The 22620-nt window shown below is 34.0% G+C and overlaps 2 protein-coding genes across 3 annotated transcripts in view; both read right to left on the bottom strand.

The window, feature by feature from the left end:
• Window positions 1-6089, bottom strand: part of usp22 (ubiquitin specific peptidase 22) — a 45755-nt gene extending 39666 nt beyond the window's left edge. The window contains exon 1 of one of the 2 annotated variants that reach the window (XM_059530340.1): window positions 5556-6089. In XM_059530340.1, coding sequence (XP_059386323.1) covers window positions 5556-5675 — 120 coding nt within the window. In that variant the 5' untranslated portion in view covers window positions 5676-6089. The remainder of the gene's footprint in view (window positions 1-5555) is intronic. The other variant, XM_059530341.1, reaches the window with a different exon arrangement.
• A 528-nt stretch (window positions 6090-6617) lies between these two features.
• On the bottom strand, window positions 6618-14492 carry cops3 (COP9 signalosome subunit 3). Its single transcript, XM_059530338.1, has 12 exons — window positions 14311-14492; window positions 13738-13867; window positions 13554-13666; window positions 13426-13475; window positions 13266-13358; window positions 11082-11261; window positions 10284-10424; window positions 10029-10202; window positions 9136-9222; window positions 8923-9036; window positions 7025-7105; window positions 6618-6934 (listed from the first exon to the last, which is right to left on the bottom strand). The coding sequence occupies exons 1-12, from the start codon at window positions 14363-14365 to the stop codon at window positions 6881-6883; spliced, it is 1272 nt and encodes a 423-aa protein (XP_059386321.1). The 5' UTR covers window positions 14366-14492; the 3' UTR covers window positions 6618-6880.
• Between the last annotated feature and the right edge of the window lie 8128 nt (window positions 14493-22620).

The following is a 22620-nucleotide window of genomic DNA, read 5'->3' as shown; positions in this document are numbered from 1 at the left end:
GAACAAAGACCTAGACTCTTTACCACCTTGCACTTACATGGAAATAGTTAATTACTTGGTTATTTGGCATCAGTTATTACACTATGCTAGAATTCAAAAGCCTGAAATCCTTGGAAAGTTACGAGACATTCTGCTGCGGCTGGGTGCGCGACTTGGTCATCTACAAGCCCCCAAACTGTGAAAACACTGTTGTACTGGCAAAGGTAAGTTGCTTCACCTTTTGTCAAGTCACTTTTAATTATATAGTGCTTTTTACAATCCAGATTGTATCAAAGCAGATTAATAATATAATAATAATAACAGTAAAATAACAAAGTTTGTTTCTGCTGTAACTTACAGCAGCTCTGGATCAAACAGTGATGGCATTCAGTTCAAATGAAATAGTGTCAATTGGGGTGTAACAATATCGTGTCACAATATATTGCAATACAAAAATGCAACAATATATATCATGGATAGTGACAATATGTAGCAGCTAGTGTGTATAGTTCACCCAAAATGAAAATTATTGTGTGAGGAAAAAAAATCAAGTTTACAGACACCCAAGAAATCCGACGTCTCTTTGTCACATCGGAGACATGCTCTCCCTCATGCTTTTTCCATGTAGGGAAGCGAAAAAACTGTAACAAATGGTTCCTACAGTTTCCACGACAATCGTGTGAGACACTGGAGCAGTTTTTTACACAGCAGTGTTTTCCAGGCATTCTAGAATAGTGCGACAACCTCCTCTACTACCAATGTAAACAATGAACTGTGCTGGCGGGTATCCTCCCAAAATGGCGGAAAGGGGAGGAGACGCGGTCTCTGGGGGCGGGGCGCTGTGTCGTGACGACATCTCATTCTCAATACACAAAAAGGGGGCGTGGTCTTGTTGCGCTCCGACGGAGAAGGAGGAAGAGTTGCATTTGTGTTTGTCTCCATGTCGTCGAAACGCTGTTATTTTCATCTCGGAGTCCAATCATCTCTGTTTGGGCTTCCCAGGGACGCTGTACTTGGAGATTAATGGTTACAATTTATGTTTAACTCGGTTCCCGAAAATTATAATCCACATGTAAAACTATGTGCAGCACATTTTGCTGAGGACAGCTTCCTCAATCTCAATCAGTTTAATGCCGGATTCACACAAAGATTATTCCTGAAAGATGGAGCAGTTCCCTCTTTGTCTGGAGAAGGCGTTGTTTATGGACCACAACTGGTAAGTGTATTTTATTATTTAAGTTGGTGCGTTTAACAGTTTCTGTAACTTATTACACAAAGGGCAAAGCGGTTTAGCTTTGTTAACTAGATGTTAGGGTTGTGCAAAAAAATCAAATGCGATTTTCATGCGCATCTCGACAGTAAAAACGCTCCTGTGATTATAAGTACATCTCCAGCACATGCTCCTGCCCACTTGCTTCTCAAAACTAGTACAAAACTAGTCCAATCGTGTTTCCAGGAGGGCAGCGTGCGCTCAGCTGCTGTCCAATCACAACACAGGAACCGCTGGCCCAATCAGAACTCGTCACGTGTTTCTGAAGGAGGGACTTTATAGAACAAGGAAGTCATCAGCCCGTTTTTATGACAGTGAAAACAGCGGTATACAGATAAGTGAATTGTGTGAAAAATACTGTGTTTTTTTACACACGAAACACGAACACGTTATAATGCACACTGTAAACACAATCAAAGCTTCAAAAAAGCACGAAAAACGGGACCTTTAAAATACTACAGATAATAATAATAATAATACTACTACATCCAATGGACACTTCTCATAATCTGAACCCAGTTTGGTAGTTGTAAACGTTTTGTTATAAGAACCACCCAGTTTGATAGACTGTGTGACTGACAAGTGAAGCGACCAATCACAGTTTGCCATGTTTGTGTGTGACATATACGACATCTGTAACTGAAATGGATAACATCACAAATCACAATACTAGTAGGCGAATATCATATTATCGCCCACTTCAATGCCTGATCTAAAACTGTGACGACATCTAGCTAATCAAAAATGCCTTTCTAAAGAAATTAGCACTACACTAGGCTAGAATGCTAAGCTGATAACTTGTTAATTGAAGGTGAACTGAAAATAGGGAATGTAAAAAAATATTTGCTTTCACAATATAATCTGATTTATTTAATTTCCAGGTTTTTTCTTCTTCTCAGAACAGTGTAACAGAAGTATTTTAAAAAGACTTGAAGTTTTATCAATGCTGTAAAGTATAACTTCTACAGAAACCCCATTTAGTTTGAACATTTGTTCCTGCACGTCAAATGTAATAAATGCAATCATAAATCTAATAGAAGTAGTTATATGTAGAGATGTAACGATTCAATGAACTCATGATGCGATTCACGATTTTGATTTCATGATTTGATTCACTATTTGTTTTTAACAAAATGAGATTTAAGACAAATTATTAATTAAATGTCAAAATTGTAAATAACGTAAATTTAAATAACCAAAATAAATTGAAATTTTAAAACAAGACCCAAATCAAATAAATAACGCAAATAAAAATAAACGCTTCAAATAAACAAAATAAGGCTCTTTCCATTTAAAATTAGAGGCAACCAATGAATTTAGATTGTTGATGCTGCATAAATTTGAAGAAAAACAATGGTTTGACTTCAGTTTTGTGAAACTATACATAAAAATATCTGCATGAAACAGAAACAGCAGACGAGCTAAACAAGACGCAGATCCACTCTCTGCCAGCAGGTGGCGCTTAAAGCGTTTCCTTGGTTACCAAAACAAACAAAAAAGTAAATGCAGCGTTGCGCTGCATTTATAGGCATTAAACAAATGCAAGATGAAAAAAAATAAATCCCATTTAAAAGTACCCTCAGACATACATTCATATAAACTCCTACCCCTAATTAAATAACGATTTGCTCGCATCACAACCAGTTTGATTCGTCACATATTTTAATCGATTTTCAACTGGCTCACGGTTAATCATCACTTCCATAGTTCTATGTTTAAGAGAAGAGCAGCTGTAACCTCCAGTAAGTACATTTTGAGCAGGTCTAAACAGGGCATTAAATAAACAGCATAGTAGCGGGTGTGTCTAATAGATCAAATGTGGTGTAATACAAACCAAATTACAATTTACAGGGGAGATTTACAGAACAATCAGTGTACAGAATCATGTACACAGTGAGCAATAATAACTTGCAATTTGATGCATGCAGTAAAATATAACTCACTCAATTTGGCCTTTGAGTGGATTATAGATGAGAACTAGAGAATAATTATGCTAGAAGTAACACCATCTTCTTGTAAAAAAACTTAATGCAACATGAACAAATCATCCATAAAACTCAATTGTGCCAGTGAGTCATGCGATCCTGAGTGAACCAGATGTAACTCGAGGCAACATGACGCCATTCACTCTGTATTAATAACGACCGACTGCCAAAGATTCATCCAAGAAATCATTGATAAAAATCATTTTGTGATGAATGTTTGTTCGACATATCAGACCTCGCTAGCATGCGAGACTGGGGATTCTTTCAGAAGAACACATGATGAGACACATATGAAGCATGACATCTGATTCGAAATAATCATAACACACATTACAAGATAACTCTTGGGTTTTCAGAGGGAGACGGGTTGGGTGAGAACAGTTAGTTATTAAACTGACATTTGATGCCACACGCCTAGTTATCATTGAGAAGTGATGGAACAGTAACTCGTTTTAGATACAATTAGTTGCTTTAAAGAAGCAATTCAAAACCAATCAATGGTCCTTTACGAATCAATGGTTCTTCACCATTTAATGGTTCTTTGTCCAATCACACAGCATCTGGCACCTACACGTACCAATTGGATAAGTGCACAAGACGATGTCGATAAGCTCTGGCTTATTGGATTTTTAGTTATTAATAGCCTATATCAAAGACAAGACAAAACATCCTCTTTATATTATTGCATATCTCTGTGTGGAAATTCATCAAGAGGTGGCATGGAGATTCTTTCTTTCTTCTGTTGATTATGTGGTTCAGTGTCACAGGGATCTTCATTGAAATGTGCAACTGTATATTTTATGAGAGTTTTTTTTCCCTTTTTGACTTATTTATAAGATAATAAGGTTTGTAGAGATTTCTGCATTATGGACTCAATGCATGTTTTATTAACTTGAGTAGGTTTGCATTTATTAAAACATCGGTGTTTGTATTTCCCAGTATGTTTTTAACCATATTTATCCATTTTGTGAAAATGAGCATCTGTTGCATAAATCATTATATCTTTTAGTGTCTATAAGCAGCGCATACAGTGTGATTCCCAATACTACAACCTTGGATTTAAAGCAAAAAAACATTGTTTAGAAAATCAGTCAGAAAGATAAGGGTACAAGACTGTGAACTTGATGGCTTTAATGAGGTATAGAACTACATTAGCATAAAGAATTGGAAATAACTGTACTGAAAACGATGGATAAAAATAAAACTATTCATTTAAAGATGTTACGTATATAGAAAGAGCATATTCTTATCCAAATATATATACACATATACACAAATATTTAAGTGCTTCAGGTGAGTTGGTGGGCGTTAAAGAGTTCTTTTGCAAATTGCTTGTTTCTATTCTCCGATTGGTGGAGACTTTCTGCTGAATCATGGGTAATGTAGTTTTTCATGCTGTTAAACGTGGTTATTTGGAAAATAAATTTAAATTATGCAGGCTGGTGGCTTCAACAAAAGCAAATTTCATGGATTAGCAACCTCTTAGTTTAGAACATGTCTGTCTTTAATAATATATAGGTTATTGTTAAAATCAATTCCTCGGCGGAGAAAATTAATGGGATTTTTACTTCAGGAAGCAGACTCTTGCAATAATGTCATACGTTTTTTGTACATATGAGAAACTTTATGTTGAAGCCGAATCATCTTATAAAACTGTCATTTAGTTGAGCGGTTTGTCAACCTGGATGTACAGTTATATACACAACAGTTATAGAGCCGAGAAAACGGTTTCGGTTCAAAAGAATCGCCGCCCGATTCTGTGCAGTTCGTGAACGAATTATTTTAATCGATTCAAACGACTCAATGAAATGATCCGACTCAATCATTTCGCGAATCGATATCACCGACTCCATCATGGATGTATAATAAAGTGCATATTTAAGTGGAGGTTAAGGCAGTGACCATAACTTCTTAGTCCGGCCACACAATGGACAGATTCCGTGATAAACTGTGAAACTGAAACCTCTATTCGTGTATTGGGCAATCACTGATTTTTAGGCCTGGCAATTCTCGTTTCGCATCAGACAACGTCTGAGATCCAAGGAAAGTGTTGCACGCTCGAAATGACGAATTAAACTCCCTAAAGTAACCAAAAAACACTGACAGCGGAAAAGCATCCCACGTCCAGCCCTATGAAACCAATGCACAGAGTCAGCGCAGGCCAGCCGATGCATCCTCTGGTGCACACAGGGATGCACGCGCACTCAGAGCCCTCTATGGAAATAAATGGCCTTGTGCATTACACACCCGTTTGTGTTTGAGAGAGTTATGCGAGCTGGCATCGAGAAGCACGGGCCGATGCACTGATGCATGTTATTTACCTTGCGTTTCCTGGTTTCGGCAGAGCCGCTCCACACAAAGCACTGGTATATAACCCGCAGATTCTGCTTCCAGTTGTCCACTTTGAACGCATTCACATGGGAGCACCCTGCCGGACTCATGACACAACCCTCATCCGAGTTCCTCTGTGTTTCAGAGATGAAATCAGCTCAACTGAAGTCACGAGGAGAATTATCCAGCGATTGTTCCGTTCTGCCAGGCGATGCGGCGAGCCACGACAGGGTCGCAGATGCGTGCCTTACACATGCGGAGAGAGTTTCCCAGCGCCCTCGCTGCATAAATATATCATCCCTGGCGAGAATTAAGCACAAGGGCTTGTGGCTGCGCTGAACACACTTTGATATTATATTTTCCAAGTCGGCTGTTTTAATGGACGGCAAGGGAATTCAACTGAGCACCGTGGGCGACGCGAACCTTGCGATGTTGAACGCTGATTGGAGGGTGGCTTGCAGTGCGCGGCTGCGATTGGCCATCGCGCGTGTCATTTCCTTTAAACGCCCGCCCGCTTTCGAGAACTCCGACATCTGATTGGACGGCGCGACCGCTTGTCTTTGTTTAAAGGCTTGTTCGCCGCATGGGCGCCTGTGATTGGCTGCGGTCGCACCTTCTTTTCTGGTTGGTTATGTCATTGAAGTAAAAAAACATGCCACATGCCTAAAGAGATGCTCTGTGGATTGTGGAAGTGTCTCATTCGTGATTGCTGATTCTGAGTTTGAGTCATAAATCTGTTTTTTAGAAAGCCTCCATTGTTTTGTTGATCACATATTAGAGTGAAACCTATGTGTGGAACATCTTAGGCCCATAAATAAATGACAAACTTCAATTTTGCTTAAAGACATCAATTAATCATTTCTAAATATTACAAGATTGAAATTTAATAAGACAATATTATGACCTTATGTGCTAGACAAGTGAATGTACAATATTATAAGATCGAGAAACAAATAAATTGATTATTAATTATATCAGAAGTAAATAGTTTGTGCGTTTAAGATTTTAAGGTGGTTTCTTCATGTGTTGCAGTAAAGACAAGCATGCAAATATAATCTCAACAACTCTTTTGAACAAAGGAGTCCGGTCTCTTTATTTGTATGAGCAGAAATGATGCAGTGGCACATCAACCAAGCACTGATAAATAAACACTGACAAAATTAGTTCTTGTGCAGTGACAGAACCAGAAAAAAATAGTAATTCCACACATTTATGTCTTCCTCCGATATAGTCTGTATCCAAACTGATGTTGCTCTCATGAAGGGTTTGTGATGAGGAAGAGGACGTGAGTGAAGCAGCGATCCGCACGGAGGACTCAAGAGTAGCTCGACGTCTTGCTGCCGACATCATCCTCCTGCATCCCCATACTCTGAAACACAGAAACACAGAGCCTGGTTATATAGAGATATAAGATATAGATGAGTCTACACTTGAATCTCAAGCTGGTTTAAACTACTACCTTCTGCACAAACTGGGGGTTTACGGTGATTTCTTGATCCATGGACTTTAGTTTTTCATCCAACTCTATACACTTCAGCATCTGCATCAGAGCCAAAGACATCAGACTCAAAAACCCTACATTAACTTATAAAGAGACAAAACGCAGTCGTGCATAAACATTATATCACATTTAAAGTAGTGCAGAATTGCTAAGACTAAAACATGCAGTGTATTACAAGTGTTCAAGTGGATTTTAAACACCAAACATTTTCAGTTAATTTAGAAATACATACATACATATATATATATATATATATATATATATAAACGCACTATAAAATAGAAAATCAAAGTTATTTTTAATTGTAATAATATTTCACATTACTGTTTTTATATTAGTATTTTATTATATATTATAATACATGAAAATAGAAACATAGCAATAGAAAACATTTTATATTGTAATCTCATATTACAGTTTTTATTGTGTTTATAATATATTACAATTGTTTTATATTATAATAAAAATGAAGTTATTTTAAATTGTAATACTATTTGACAACATTACTGTTTTACTGAATTTATAATAACATTTTTATATGTTGTATAATTATTATTTTTATATTATAAATGAAAACAGAATTATCAATATAATTTTTTTATTTTGTAATAATCTCATATTATAATTGTTACTGTATTTATGATATATAACAATTGTTTTATATTATAATAAAAATAAGTTATTTTCAATTGTAATAATATTCAAAATATAAAAATATCACATCATTACGGTTTTTACTGTATGTATAATATTTATATATTGTGTAATTATATAACATTATTCTTATAAGAAATGAAATAGAAACAGCAATAGAAAACATTTTTATATTATAATCTCATATTACAGTTTTTATTGTATAAATATATAACAACAGTTTTATATTATAGTAAAAATAAGTTATTTTAAAATGTAATAATATTTCACAACATTACTGTATTTATAATAGTATTTTATATTTTGTATAATTATATAACTATTTTTAAATTGTAATAAATGAAAATAGAAACATTACAATAATTTTATTTTATATTGTAGTAACCTAATATTACTGTTTTAACTGTATTTATAATATTACAATTATTTTATTTTATAATAAAAATAAGTTATTTTAAATTGTAATAACATTTGACAACATTACTGTTTTACTGTATGTATAATATTTAATATATTGCATAATTACTTATTTTTACATTATAATAAATTAAAACAAAAATATATCAATATAATTTTTTTTAAATTGCAATATCTCATATTAGTTTTTACTGTATTTATAATATATTACAATTGTTTTATATTATAGTTATTTTAGGATGTAATAATATTTAACAACATTACTGTATTTATAAGTGTTTTATATATTGTATAATCATATAACATTATTTTCATATTATAATAAATAAAATAAATAAAAATAGAAAAATAGTAATAGAAAACATTTTTATATTGTAATATTAGTTTTTACTGTATATTACAATTGTTTTATATCATAATAAAAAACTAAATGTTATTTTAAATGGTGATTTTCCACAATTATTTATAATATCATAAATAATAAATAGTTTTATATTTATCTCATTTTTATGATCTTTAAATGAAAATGTCCTTTTATTATTCCTCCGACACAATGCTGCACATTTGTGAAACTGAAATACGTCAAATAACAAAACTATTTTTTTTTTTGTCCACCGTTAATTTCCTAATCTTCAGAGTATTATTTGTTTTTTGCATTTTATAATATATTTATGTTTGCTATGTATGTATGAAGGAAATGGTGATTAATAAGAGTCATAACGAGGCTGTGAATGTAAACTGCATGCTGTTCTCTCGTACATTAGCACGGTTTGATGGTTACGAACCTCTTGGTCGATTCTGTGGAGCATCGCAGGGTTGTTGTATTTCTCAGGGTTGTCATGAAAACACACCATGCCATCTTTCTGGTTAATACTCGCATAGATCTCTCCATCCTCGATCTGGGAGACGAAAGAGCACAGATTCCAGCGTTAACAAACCGTGCATGTTGAATAAATAAGAAGCATCCGGTGACTCGGAGGACGAGGCTGAGTTGGTACCATGTGTAGGACGTATTTCTCTGCTTCCTGAGCGCCGGAGAGCTGAACTCGACTCGCCATGTCTTGTAAAGATAACGTCAAGAACGTCTGTCGATCACAAGAACAGAGATTCCCTTTTGGGTCTAGTCGAACTCAACAAAAACTAAGGGCAGTCCATTTAACACGGTGCATTTATTTATGAAAAAATATTGATGCAGTTTCTCATTGACTGCATGATGAAGCCTATGAGAATCTGTGCCTTAAATTCACCCACTCACTTATATTTATATCATGTGATATGTGCCTCTACATTTTATATAAAGAGTCATTTGCTTCCTTTCTGAACGAATCAGTTCAATAAATGATTCACTCATTAAGTCTGGTGACTCCTACTGGCATTTCTGATTCTATATATTGTAACAGATCAATTTCTGCTACATTTTACACACAATATCGTCTATTCTGCTCAAAACTAAAAAAGTTCAGATCAAAGCCACAGCAGAACTGTTGTGCGTGATTCGTTACTGAATGAATCAGTGTTTTTTATCAAATCGACTGAGTCTCATTCATAAATAGTCATTTGCTTCATTGCTGAATAAATCAGTTGAATGAATGAGTCACTCATCAAGACTGGTTTTAGTGTCATATTTCAATATATTTTTAATGTAAAAATGTTTTTTTAAACCCATTAATCTCCGCATTGTGTGTTACTAGAGATGTGCTTTTGAAAACAATGTTATGGCCACACAGTAACTTGTTGAATCAATGCTAAATCTACCAAATTTTGTATACTTTTCTCATTTAACACAATAATGAGTTCAGATGATCCTTTGGGGGTTGTTTCATAACCTGAATTGATTCATTTGCACTGAATAACTAACAACACATTGCATCTGATCAGTGTGTGTTCAGACCTTGGTGAGCCTCTGGATGTTTTTCTTGTAGAGCGAGGACAGGCACTGTTTGACCAGGCCGCTGTTGTTGTCTCGTGTGAACGTCTCGCCGTGTCTGTTGACCAGAGCGCGCAGCTCGGACGGGTTGTTGCTGGCGTAGACCTGAGCCAGCTCGTGGTAGACATTACTGAGGGGCTTTACATCACAGACACACACACAGAAAACATGATGAGCTCACGAGGTCTTTACAGTCAATCCAGAGCCAGAGACACTCACCTTGATGAAGCGGCCCACGATCTGGGATGTGTATTTGGGGAGCGGCTGTACTTTGCCATGTAGGACGAGGGAGACCAGGATGTACTTCTTGTATGCTTCTAACATGATGTGACTGACAGCCATAGCTGGAGTGGTTATAGCCTGGAAACAGACAGAAATGATCACATTTACTAGGAAATTAGACATGAAAATGGAAAATATGCTGGGTGTTTACAATATATTCATAATGATTTTGATGTGCTTATTATTTTTCATTAAATTTCGATTGATTATTGTTCATTAGTGCCATCGCTTAATGAGATTTACGCAAATCCGCATCAAATGTTTTAGGGTGTAGGTAAATACTATTGTTTATTAATGTGTATTTTTAATGCACAAATCAAAAAATATTTAAATGTAAAAATATTTTTTTGTTTACTGCTTGTATTAAACATGTTTTAACATACTGAGATTTAACTGATGTTTAGATAAAAGATACTTAAAAAAAAAAAAAAAAAGTAACAACCACCAAAAAAAAAAAGAAGAACACTTTTAAACCATTTCAGAACAAATAACGATATTAAGTGTCATAAAAAGAAAGACTTTCATATTTCATATTTGATGTGCTCTTGATTTGGTCATTAGGTTGGACTTTAAAAATGGCATTACAATGATTTAAATAATGAAAAATTAATAAATAAAGCAGAATTTTAAACATATGTTCAATATCACCTAAAGGCCAAGATCTATAAAGATTTTAGCTATGTTGTCTGAGCAATAACAGAGGCAAAATTATCCTGTACACATACAAATAAATACCTGTTCAAAGAAGTACAGCGCCCGTTCAAAGTTCTTCAGACCTGTATAGATCATGCCTCCATAGTAGTAAAAACACAGGAAGTGCTTTGCGTCGTACGCTCCGTTCTCCTTGCAGATATCCATCATGTCTAGCTCCAGGAATGGGACTGCGGGTTTGAAGCACTTCGCCAATAGACATAACTGTACACAAAGAGCCAAATCATTAGTTACACAATAAACATCAGGACGGTTTAACCCTCTGAGATTCATCACATCTCTGATCCTCACTGGTCAAATGGTTTTTGTACAAGCCTACTTTTTTTTAAATATATAAAAATACAATTATTAGAAAAAAAAAATCTGATTATTTTCAGTTGATACAGTGTTATATAGGACTGTGTATTCCATGTAGTTGCTCTGCAGTGAATGGGTGCCGTCAGAATGAGAGTCGGATAAAAACATCACAATAGTCCACAGCACTCCAGTCCATCAGTGAACAACTGGAGAAGACAAAAGATGAAACACATCCAGCATTAAGATGATTTTAACTCAAACACATAGAGTCTATAATCCATAATAAGGCCGGGTTCACACTGCAAGCTGCAGCAGAGCAGAAGCAGCGCGCGCCTATTTTGCTATCACACCGGCAGCGGAGGCAGCGCGCAACTGAACAGCGGATTTTGGTCAGAGTACTCTATAATGGGTACGTTCGCATTGCTTTATTCCCATTTAAATAAAAAGACTTGGCAAGAAGCTTTTTTAATTAATAATTTCATTGTTACTTTTGTTGCATCTTTGTTTTGCTGTCTTTGTTTTCCGTGCAGTACGTGTTATTGATAGAAGAAAGGCCATCGCGCTATATTTGTTATTAAGGAGACTATGAAAAAGACGCATACTTTGGGTTCATCCCATTAACCGACGAGAGAACATGGTGCATATTACCATCAACTTCATCCCATGCTTTTTCCTTCTCCTGCAAGTCTTTGTAAAGTACATTGTGTGGATCATAAAGAACTTGATATTTCTCAACTTTCACGATGAGACGAGTGTCGTCCTTTATTGTCTTTCCAGGTGCACTCTGAAGACCACCGCCTGTGACACCACGTGCTGTTGTTTATGATTGTCAGCACGACATTCGTTTTTCTGCCATTAGTTATAAGAATACGACTACTACTAATAATAAATAAATCTCCAAGGCTAAACTAGCAATATAAATTATTTAAAGTTGTTTTTGTATTTCGGCAAAAAACTTTATTTTTGGATAGAACTGTAAGTACTTTAACAGATTTTGTAAAAAAAAAAACAAAAAAAAAAACAATTATAAAATAATAATAAAAATAAAAATTATAATAAAAATAGAAAATGTGTTTTTAAATATCATAATTTTTTTATGTAATTTGCTAAAAAACACAGTAGATATCATTAATTATTATTAATCCTTTTTCGTTTCTGTACATGTGTATTTTGGCCATGATCATTGTCACTTTATCTTCTATACATATTTTTTTATATTAATTTTCTTTCCTAACATACTCCAGTTCTTGTTAAAACACCCTATATGTGCTTTTTTGTTTATTTAGAGCACTTTTTGTGTGAAATCATATTTATTTTGTCCATCAAATGTGTACTTTCACTTTAACTGAGCGTCAGCAGCGCAGCAAAAATAGACCCAGCGCCGAAACGATCGCGACACTGCTGCTTCTGCTCTGCTTCTGCTACGCTCTGCCGCGCAGCCTCTGCGTGCGGTGTGAACGCTCTCATCTGTTAACATAGGCACCGAAAAAAATACGCGCTGCTTCTGCTCTGCTGCAGCTTGCGGTGTGAACCCGGCCTAACACTTCCTCCAGTGAAACAGTGTTCTGGTCTGAATCAGGAGAGAAATCTGCACAGATCAAGCAGCGTTTAAACAGTCCTAAAACTGTTAATGCTGGATTGTTTCAGCTTTTGTCCTCTCCAGATGTTCAGATGGAGTGCTGTGGATTATTGTGATGTTTTTATCAGACTCTCATTCTGACGGCACCCATTCACTGCAGAGCATCCACTGATGAGACACTGATGCAATGCTACATTTCTACAAACCTGATGAAGACACAAACTAATCTATATCAGTATTTTGGGTGAACGATTCCTTTACTAACAACTTTTAATGACAAATAACAACTCAATGAATCTGTAATGACATTCTCCAGTTGTTCTCAGACTCACCTGACACAGGTCTGCATGCACCGAGGTCAGCTGGTTTGTGTTCATCTGCATCTTGTCTATGGCCTGTTTAAGTATACTTATTCCACGTAAGGGCTGCGAAATAGAAGACAACTTAATATCGGTTTATAGATAACCTCTAAAACGATCGAGGGACACCTGCCTGTTTTCTTTCTACAAGAGCGTTTGTCATCTGGTGGCACAGACCAGCAACTGTAGGAAGAAAACACAGAAAATATTAGTACTAGTACTATGGAAATGATGTTTAAAACTGCTGATGTGTTTCCACACATGTGTCTGTGGCGTATCGGATGTGTTCTCCATTGCAGGTGCTTATGAAGAGCTGGACTTGAGAAAACAGGGTCTCGAAGTCAGGGATGTTCGGCATGGAGAACTTCACAAACCTGCAATACAATTAAAAGAAGCATCAGAAAAGACCCTTGCTCGAATAGGATTCAACGAATCGGAGACGTACAGAACGGCTAAAACCCCAAGGGAATGTTCCTGGATGTCCAGCGCTCCCAGAACAGTGTCCAGATGGGACAGATTCTTGGCCAGAAGCTCTCCACTTTTATTGATCAGCTCACACAGTTGAGTCATCTGACCTGAAAACACAGAAATATCAATGAAAACATGATTTCACATCAGTTTAGTACTAATACACATGCCATTAAGATCTCATATTTAGTTTTGGATGACGATAATCTGTCCTTCTTCTTGCAGATTGGCTCTACATGACTCACAGTGATATTGTTATTATGGTATTTTAAACCATTTTTATAAATGACTCCGCTAACATGACCAGTCTAAGTTAGTCATTAACGTTACGCTGGAATTAAAAGCAGGTAGAAGCCCTGTTATTATTCTGCAACATGTATTTATTTTTTATTTCTGATTGGATGAATAGATTAGGATAAACGACTGCCATGTGTCACTGTCTGAAATATAAACAACTAGCATGCTATCGCGCTAACGGCTTTTAGCATTCAGCTAGTTAGCTCGTGTTTTCGTTAGTCTGAATGTTGGAGAAGCGTGTAAAAGAGGGTACCTTGAGAGGAGAGTTGCCGCACGTTATTCACGAACTGCTCCAGAGCCGAAGCCATCGTTTTGCGCTTCTGTGACGATGTTTTTCATTCAAATGTCAGAAGCAAGCTTTCCTGTACAGAAGAGACGGGCCCTTAGCCGCCAACTGCATTCAAATCTCGCGAGGTTTGAGTGACAGCTCAGTTTCCGCGAGGCTTCCGGCACGGGATCATTCCTGTAATATTTATTTAAATAAGAATCTCTGTTAAATAATAATTTAATGTATTATAGATTAATGCTTTACATAATTACCATTATTTTAGAGGAGAGAAAAAAAAGCACAAGGTAACCACAAATAATAATTTGATTCGCTTTCGGAGCTTGCTGAGAAATATGTGTGACATATAATAAAAAAATATATATATTATTTGTAGTATTTTAAACTTTATAAAGCGATATTGTCACGGACTAGCTCCAATTAAAAGTTCTTTCAGCATATTTTAAAGCAAAGGGGTCCTGAGTGCTTAACTTTGAATTTTGACAGTTGGAGTTTGAGTAATCTTGGCTCGTTTGAACATTCCGTAAATTTTTAATCTTCAGTTTTATGAAAACTGTATGTCAGATCAGTAAGAAAAGAGCAAGCAACCCGAGTCAAAACAGTTTGAAGAGCTAGGCTGAGTTTGTTGGTTCTATCTTAAAAGCTCTAGGTGGAGTAGCGTTTTTTTTAATTTAAGAATAATAAGAAGCCAACCTAGTAATAAAGAAAAGAACTACAAAAACTACAGCGCTCGAGTGGGCGGGCGTTAACAAATCTCAGCGTCAACTTCTTGTAGAATCATGGGAAATGTAGTGTTTTACAAGGGTTTCCGCTGTTAAACGCGGTTTTTTGAAAATTAAGTTGAAATAATGGAGGCTGGTGGCTTCATCAGACGCACATCTCAATCAGCGCGCAGGTCGGTTTTTAATGGTTTATAAGTTATTGTTCGAAATCAGTTGAAGTAAGTGTTTGCTTCCGGAACCCGATTGTTTTGTTTTGGTGTCTAACGGGAACTGCTTTGATCATTCAGAAATATGAAACAGTAGGATTTTTAGGGTTAAATTACCCTTGTTGTTTTTTTTTTTTCATCAGGGATAGTGAGTTACCAATGTATGTTAAAATATTGTAATTCAAGTAATATCTTAATATAATAAATTAAACGTATTATAATAAATTATATTATATATTAAATACATTATAAATAATATTATAATAAATTAAATAATAAACTAAAACATATTAATATAATAAATAAAACATTATAATAAATTAAATGATACATTAAAAGATTAATTTAATAAAGAAAAATCATATAAAAAATATTCTTGATGATAATCAGAGTTTGCATTGACTGCAGGAAAAGGCCATCAGCATCTGTGAGTCAAAAAGCTTCTGTGCATGAAAGCATGAAAGTGCATGCCTTTAATTCATATCACTCTGTACTTATTTATGTAAAAAGGACACTTTAAAATAAAACGGAACCAATTTTTTATACAAATAATTAAATACGCTGACTTCTTGAATGCTTGATGAATAAAATAAAATAAATATTTTGATGTTTTGGGTGATATAGAATCTCAAATGTAAGTGTCTTACAACTGTCCTGAAATAATAATATTCAATATAAATTATTAAATAATAATTCAATAAATCAAAATCTCTAGTATTTCTTTAGACTTAAGATTTTTTTTTTTTTTAAATAAAATAAAATCTTAAATTCTGCAGAAACTTTTTTTTTTTTTTTTACTTTTCTTGAAAGTTTCCAAAATTCTGTAACTGTCTATTTATTTCCAGGTTTAAATAAATTAAGGTTAGATTCAATATTTTCAGATTCCATCTTTCATGCATATCTTTTACAACCTCATTTACTGTTTAATATGCATCTCCTGAGGGCTCTTTCTAGAAGTAAAGGAAGGATATTTCAATGCTATTTGCGCACATATGCACATGCAAACATATGCATGTTATTGTCAAGATGTTTCACTGGTTTACTCATTCTAATGGGAGTATGTAGATATATTTAATTTCTAATGAAATGCAGTTTGTGCTTTGTTCCATGTCACTGTTTGAGCTCATGTGCACTGTTTCTTGGACATGCACCACTCTGGACACTAGAGGACACTGTGAGCACATGTAGTTATTAGTTGATTTTTAACCAGGGCGTTATTTCGGTTCATCCTTTATTAGTTTGGAATTAATCTTTTAATAAACTTTTTTTTATGCAGTGAAGACATGTTTTTTGGTTTGTTGGCTTGCTAACTATTGTTTAATTTAAACATAATATTTTAATCCAACAAGGATGCATTAAATTGATCAAAAGTGCTAGTACATACATTTATAATGTTTGCAAAAAATATATATTTCAAATAAATGCTGTTTTTTTAACAGAAATATTAAGTGCTTTCAACATTGATAATAATCAGAAATGTTTCTCGAGCAGTAAATCATCATATTATTCTGATTTCTGAAGATCATGTGACACTTAAAACTGGAGGAATGATGCTGAAAATACAGCGGAGCATCACAGAAATACATTACACTTTAACACAGATTCACACAGAAAAAGGTAGTTTTAAATTGTAATAAAATTTCACAATTTTTACTGCATTTTTGATCAAATAAATGCAGCCTTGAGGAGACTTCTTTCAGCAACAACAAAGAAAGCCTTCAGAAATTTGTCTAATGTGATGATTTGCTGCTCAGGAAATATTATTTATTATTATCAATGTTGAAAATATTTTTGTGGAAATTGTGATGCATTTTATTTTTCAGGATTCACAGATTAATAGAAAGTTCAAAAAACAGCATTTATTGAAATAGAAATCTTTTGTAACGTTATAAATCTCTTAACTGTCACTTTTGATGAATTGAATGCATCCTTTTAATTCATTTAAAAAAATCTTACTGATAAAAACGAGACTTACTGGCTTAATCACAGTGACTGTGTATGAATCATTCATTTCTAACAGAATGGGATCTTAAAGAGGATGTTTCAGAGTAGTTCCAGAAAAGCTGATGAAAGGATGTCTGAAGTTCATTGCTCCTGATCATCACAGACATCTGGTCTCTCAAACACAAAGATAATGGTCTGATTCATTCCTTTCATCCTGAAAGTCAACAGGAGATCATGAGATTGGCAAGTGCGACGAAACAGATTCAAAAGGTTAGAAGAAAACACTTAGCAGTTGGTTTTCATCATTTTATAAGCATATTTTCTCAAAGTTATGTGATATGGACATCAGGGTCAAACTCTAAATTTAGAGTTTTTTTATTACAATGATTTATTTAGTTCTTCAGTTTAGAGTTAATCTTAATCTCGACAAATTTTAATGTCTTTGTTTGCAAGAATTTATTTTTTTTATTTTTTTATTATGTATTATGTTAAATGGAGTTTTAACAGTTATCAATAGAGCTTTAAAGACTAAAGAATTTGAATAAAGTTCAAACGGTTTAAAATTTGAAGAACATTAAAGAGATTAAAATTTTTGGAAGTTGATTAAGAAGAATGTGTAAATGTTCTCCTAATGATATATATATATATATATATAATTTCACTTGTAGTTTTAGTTATTTTAGATAAACTAAACAAAAAAAGGAAATTTCATTTCAGTTAAAGTTTATTTTATTTCAAGCGACAATTTTTTTTTTTGTTATTTTTTTATTATTATTTTTTTTTTTGTTAACTATTTAATAACTCTGGCCCTCGACCCCCTGCAGGCAATGCAAATTATTGTTTATACCAGAAAACTAAATATTGCACAAAAGTTAACATCAAGTAAAATAATATTAAGTATTGAGTCAGATTAAAAGATGTATCACTCTGTGCATAAAACAGTGATTACTGGAATATGTAACGATCATGAAGCATGTAAACACACTGCTCTATGCATGTTATGACTGGTCAGTCTGAAGATAGATCATTTCCAGTAACAGGCATGAGGTGGCACTGCGTCCTGCGGATAATTCAACACAGATATTTGAGGTGTGTGTCTGTAGTTCAGAAGCTTCTGTGATCTCTCTCAGAACATGTGGTTCATGAAACATCCAGACATTCACAGCACTGAACACTATCACCAGAAGCATGCAGAAGAGCACAGTGAGCTCGCTGTATCCTCAGGTGTTTTAGACATTCAAGCCATCGGCCCTCAGCGTCATACAGTCATCCTGAGGATAAGAGAAACCTCTACTGATCATTACACGATTACAAGGAGACTGATGCATTCACTTTGATATTGTAAATCAGATTTGCACTTGCTTCACTTCTGAATGAGTCTTTGTCAGGGTTAAACGGGTTCAACTCAACCAAACATTAACATCATTAACTCTCAGCTCTCATTTAGGTTAACTTGTATACTAAAATAACTCAAACTAAACCTGAAATAGAAATTGAAAATTACATATATATTGAAAACTAACAGATAAAATTAAAAAATTACTTAATTTTATATTAAAATTGAAATTAAAACAGAAAAATTTAAATTAAATTAAAAATTTTTACCTAACATTTACACTATATATATAATTATTAATAAAAACTATCATATTTTTCTCAATGATACTAAAAAATGTTTGGCTTAAAAATGGCACTTTAAATCGATAAATTAGATATTTAAATGTTTTTTTTTTCAATCCAGAATTTTTAATTCAGAATTCTGAGTTTATTTCTCACAATTCAAATTTTTAATTTTTTTTAAAGAAGTAAATAAATAAATAAAAAATAATAATTGTGGCTTTTTATCTTTATATTTAATTTTTTTCTCTCAGAACCATGAGATTATATATAAAGTCGGAATTTCAAATAATAAATAAATAAATCTGAATTGTGAGATATAAACTCCTTTTTTATCTTATTTATTTAAGATAATACAATTTTCTATACTTAACAGTCCATTTAATACTACTTAATATTTTATATAACGTCATAATTTTGGCTTTGAGCAATAAATCTTTGCATATTCCCCTGGGATCTGTTTGGGGTGAATGGAGGACGTGAGGTCGTGACCTTTGACCTTATGCATGCAGACTGTCAGTGAGTGGAGTTTCCCAGCTTTCCTTTGTTCTTGATTGGGACAGTTTAGTTTAAAAGCAATTGTGGCATGTTAAACTGAGTTTAAGAGCAGAACGAACGTGTCTCTTTCTTGTATTATCATGTGATGCTCTTAATGCGGCACACAGAAGGAGAAAGACAAAGAAGAGCAGCACTTTAACGTTAACACGCGCAGAACTCTGGAAGATTTGGAAATGTTTCTCAGCTTGAGTTTCTTCAAAGACACTTTCTTTCTTCTTTAGCAACAGCTTCACGTTTTTTCTGTATGTCCAGGCTATATAATAATCTTCCCGAAAAAGACAGAGAAAGTGCAGAAATAAACCAACAGCATTACATTCAACTGAATACATGGCAGATATTGAAAAACAGCGACATTCACAAAACATTTTCATCTGAAATTGGACACATTATTCAGAAAAACAGTGTTTTAAATAACATAATGGAGCAAAAAAACTAAATTGCATTAAAAAAGTGTGATATGCAGTGAAAATATATTTTATTTCACAGGTTAAACAAGTTCATATATCATGCATTAATTTAATTTAAATAAAAAAAAAATTCAAATAACAATTAAATAATTATTTTGAATATATATATATAATTATTTTTTTTTGAGAATCTGTGTTATGAGCAACAGTAATGGTGATTAGTAAATATCACTATAGATACTATGTAGTTATTTTAGTAGTATTAGGTAATAGCTATAGGTCCTAACCCTGAACCTACCCCTAAAACTAACCTTGACCCATGCAGTTAACTTACAACACTGTCTTTCTCTTTTTGGCTTATTTGAGCTGGTATTTCTAATAATTCTCCAGTGTTGGAGCAGCATCTGATCCAGCTAAAGACAGAAACACTGAGAGTGAAACGAGAGAAAGAGAGAGAGAGGAAGGAGAGCGGAGGCCAAATGCGTCAGTTCTGTCAATCCCTGCAGGGTTATGAAATGAAGGAATCTGCGTAAGACACTTCACTGGATCGTCTGCTGGATGGAAACGCTTTACGCTCGGCTGTTTCACTGGGGGAAGAAAATGATGTTGTTTTTTCTCTCTACGCAAGTATGATGTTTTTGAAAGAAGTCTCTTATGTTCCCCAAGGCCGCATTTATTTGATAAAAATATAGTGAAATCTTATTTCAGTTAAATATAAAATGCATCAGTTTCCACAGAAATAATAACTGTGTTCAACATTGATAATAATCAGAAATGTTTCTTGAGCAGTGAATCATCATATTATTCTGATTTCTGAAGATCATGTGACACTGAAGACTGGAGGAATGATGCAGAAAATACAGCGGAGCATCACAGAAATAAATTACACTTTAACACAGATTCACTCAGAATACAGATGTTTAAATTCTAATAATTTTTCACAATATTACTGATTTTATTGTATTTTTAATCATATATATTCAGCCTTGGTGAGTAGGAGAGACTTGTCTCTGGCTCTGGAGTTTGCAGAAATAGCAGTTCATTGCCAAAAGCAAACTCCACCCAGTCCAGACCCGATTCCATGGATTTTTGTGAACATAATAAATCAACTTTAATTTGACTTTTGGCTCGAACAGAAGAAAAGTCTAATCTTTTGAGGGGAATCAGTTGTTTATTAGAAGAAAAGCCTGGAAGGAACAAGAAAAAACAATCATCTTTTTACTTTCCAAGTGTATCTTTTTCCCCTTTCTGTTGATGTTCTCTGTGTTTGTCTGCTTAAGGACTCGCTGTAGCCGACAACCAATCAGAGCGCTGCACTGGGTCACATGACAGCACTCAGTTTCCATATCACTATAACCGAAAACCACACTAATTACTGACTCATAGCCTCTGAAAGCCAGACAAACACTGCTGTTAGCTAAATATTTCAACGGATCCTGTGGGATTTGTTTGGGAACTGTAGGGTCAATATACTGACCCTTAAAGTTCCACATAAATCCAATCAGGTCCCATTTTTGTTTTTCCTGAGAAACACAGTGACTCTGTGTACGAAACTGAGCAGGTTCTGAGAGGATCTTCCAGGAAATGGCATGCCAGTGTGCAAATACTGCAGAAATTCAAGCAGATAAACCATAAAATGCATAATAAATCATGATGTTAGACACACTTAGCCTGGATGGGAGGAAATACGACTGGCGAGACCTACGGTAAATACAAAATAACAGGACAGATGGTAAAGATCGATCCTCATTGGCTCTGCCGGAAAATAAGTCTCGATTGTGTCACCACAGCTTGTGTTTTTGAATTTGAATTTTAAAACTGAAACAAATTTAAAAAATACTTCCTATATAATTGTATTATTAAACAATTTATTAAATATTTTTTTTTATGGAGTATATGACATTTTGATATTTATCGTCCATAATATTATATTACATGCTGTTGTGTATTTATTTAATTTAATTTAACGTTTTTTTAATGTAACAGTTCAATGTATTATATTTTTATATTATATTTATAATAGGTATAATGCTTTGTTTTATTACATTATATGCTATTATATATTTATTTTATTCAATATAAAGTATATTTTATTTTGAGTAACACATTATTTATGGATTATATATATTTTTTTAAATATTTTTTATTTCAAGTAATGAAAGTTTATTTTTTTATGGTTTCAGTTTTAGTTTTTTATATAATTGCCCGACTTCATTAATGTTAAATATATATATATGTTACGCCAGTTTCCTATAGTTATGTGTAATAAACCAATGATCTTCTCAGATTGTTCCTTGTTGAAATCATACCCATAATAAATGATATAGATCATTGTTCAGAGCAAGGTCAACAATATTGTGTGGCACATTTGGGGTCATTCTTGGAAAAAAAGTCCATGTCAGATGATTTATGGAGAATATCATCATGATAAGATAAAGGTGAATGAGGAAACGAGATGAAAACAGACACACTCTGGATTTATTTTGGGTTTATTTATACACTCTGGGTTTGGGTTTATATGCTGGTAGCCTGGTTGATGTATTGTTATGCTTATTATTCTACTAATCCTACATATATATTATATGTAATGTAATTGTAAACTGTTTTGGGTGATACTGAGCTCATTTCTTCAGTGAGAATTTATTTGTCTGCTGAAAATACAAAGTAATAGCACAGCTCTTGTAAATGTGCAGAATAATATGAGCTATCATACATTGAGCTGTCGGTTAGGGGAAGTGTAATAGTAAAGGTCAGTTGTTTGTCAGGTGATGTTTGTCTTCGCAAGCATCATTGATCATGATTTATAACACTTGCGAATTTCAA

Source organism: Carassius carassius, chromosome 39 (genome assembly GCF_963082965.1).
Source record: "Carassius carassius chromosome 39, fCarCar2.1, whole genome shotgun sequence".
In the NCBI taxonomy this organism is placed as follows: Eukaryota; Metazoa; Chordata; class Actinopteri; order Cypriniformes; family Cyprinidae; genus Carassius; species Carassius carassius.
Note: the sequence above shows the minus strand (reverse complement) of the source record. Positions and strands in the feature narration are given on the sequence as shown.

What these genes read in the sequence shown, in the direction of transcription:
- cops3 (XM_059530338.1), bottom strand. Translation starts at nt 14,365, where the DNA reads ATGGCTTCGGCTCTGGAGCAGTTCGTGAATAACGTGCGGCAACTCTCC. An exon ending in CTCTTGTAGAAAGAAAACAG is followed by an intron (nt 13,359 to 13,425) that starts GCAGGTGTCCCT and finishes TCTATTTCGCAG; the next exon opens with CCCTTACGTGGAATAAGTAT. An exon ending in TCCACAGAATCGACCAAGAG is followed by an intron (nt 7,106 to 8,922) that starts GTTCGTAACCAT and finishes GCTCTGATGCAG; the next exon opens with ATGCTGAAGTGTATAGAGTT.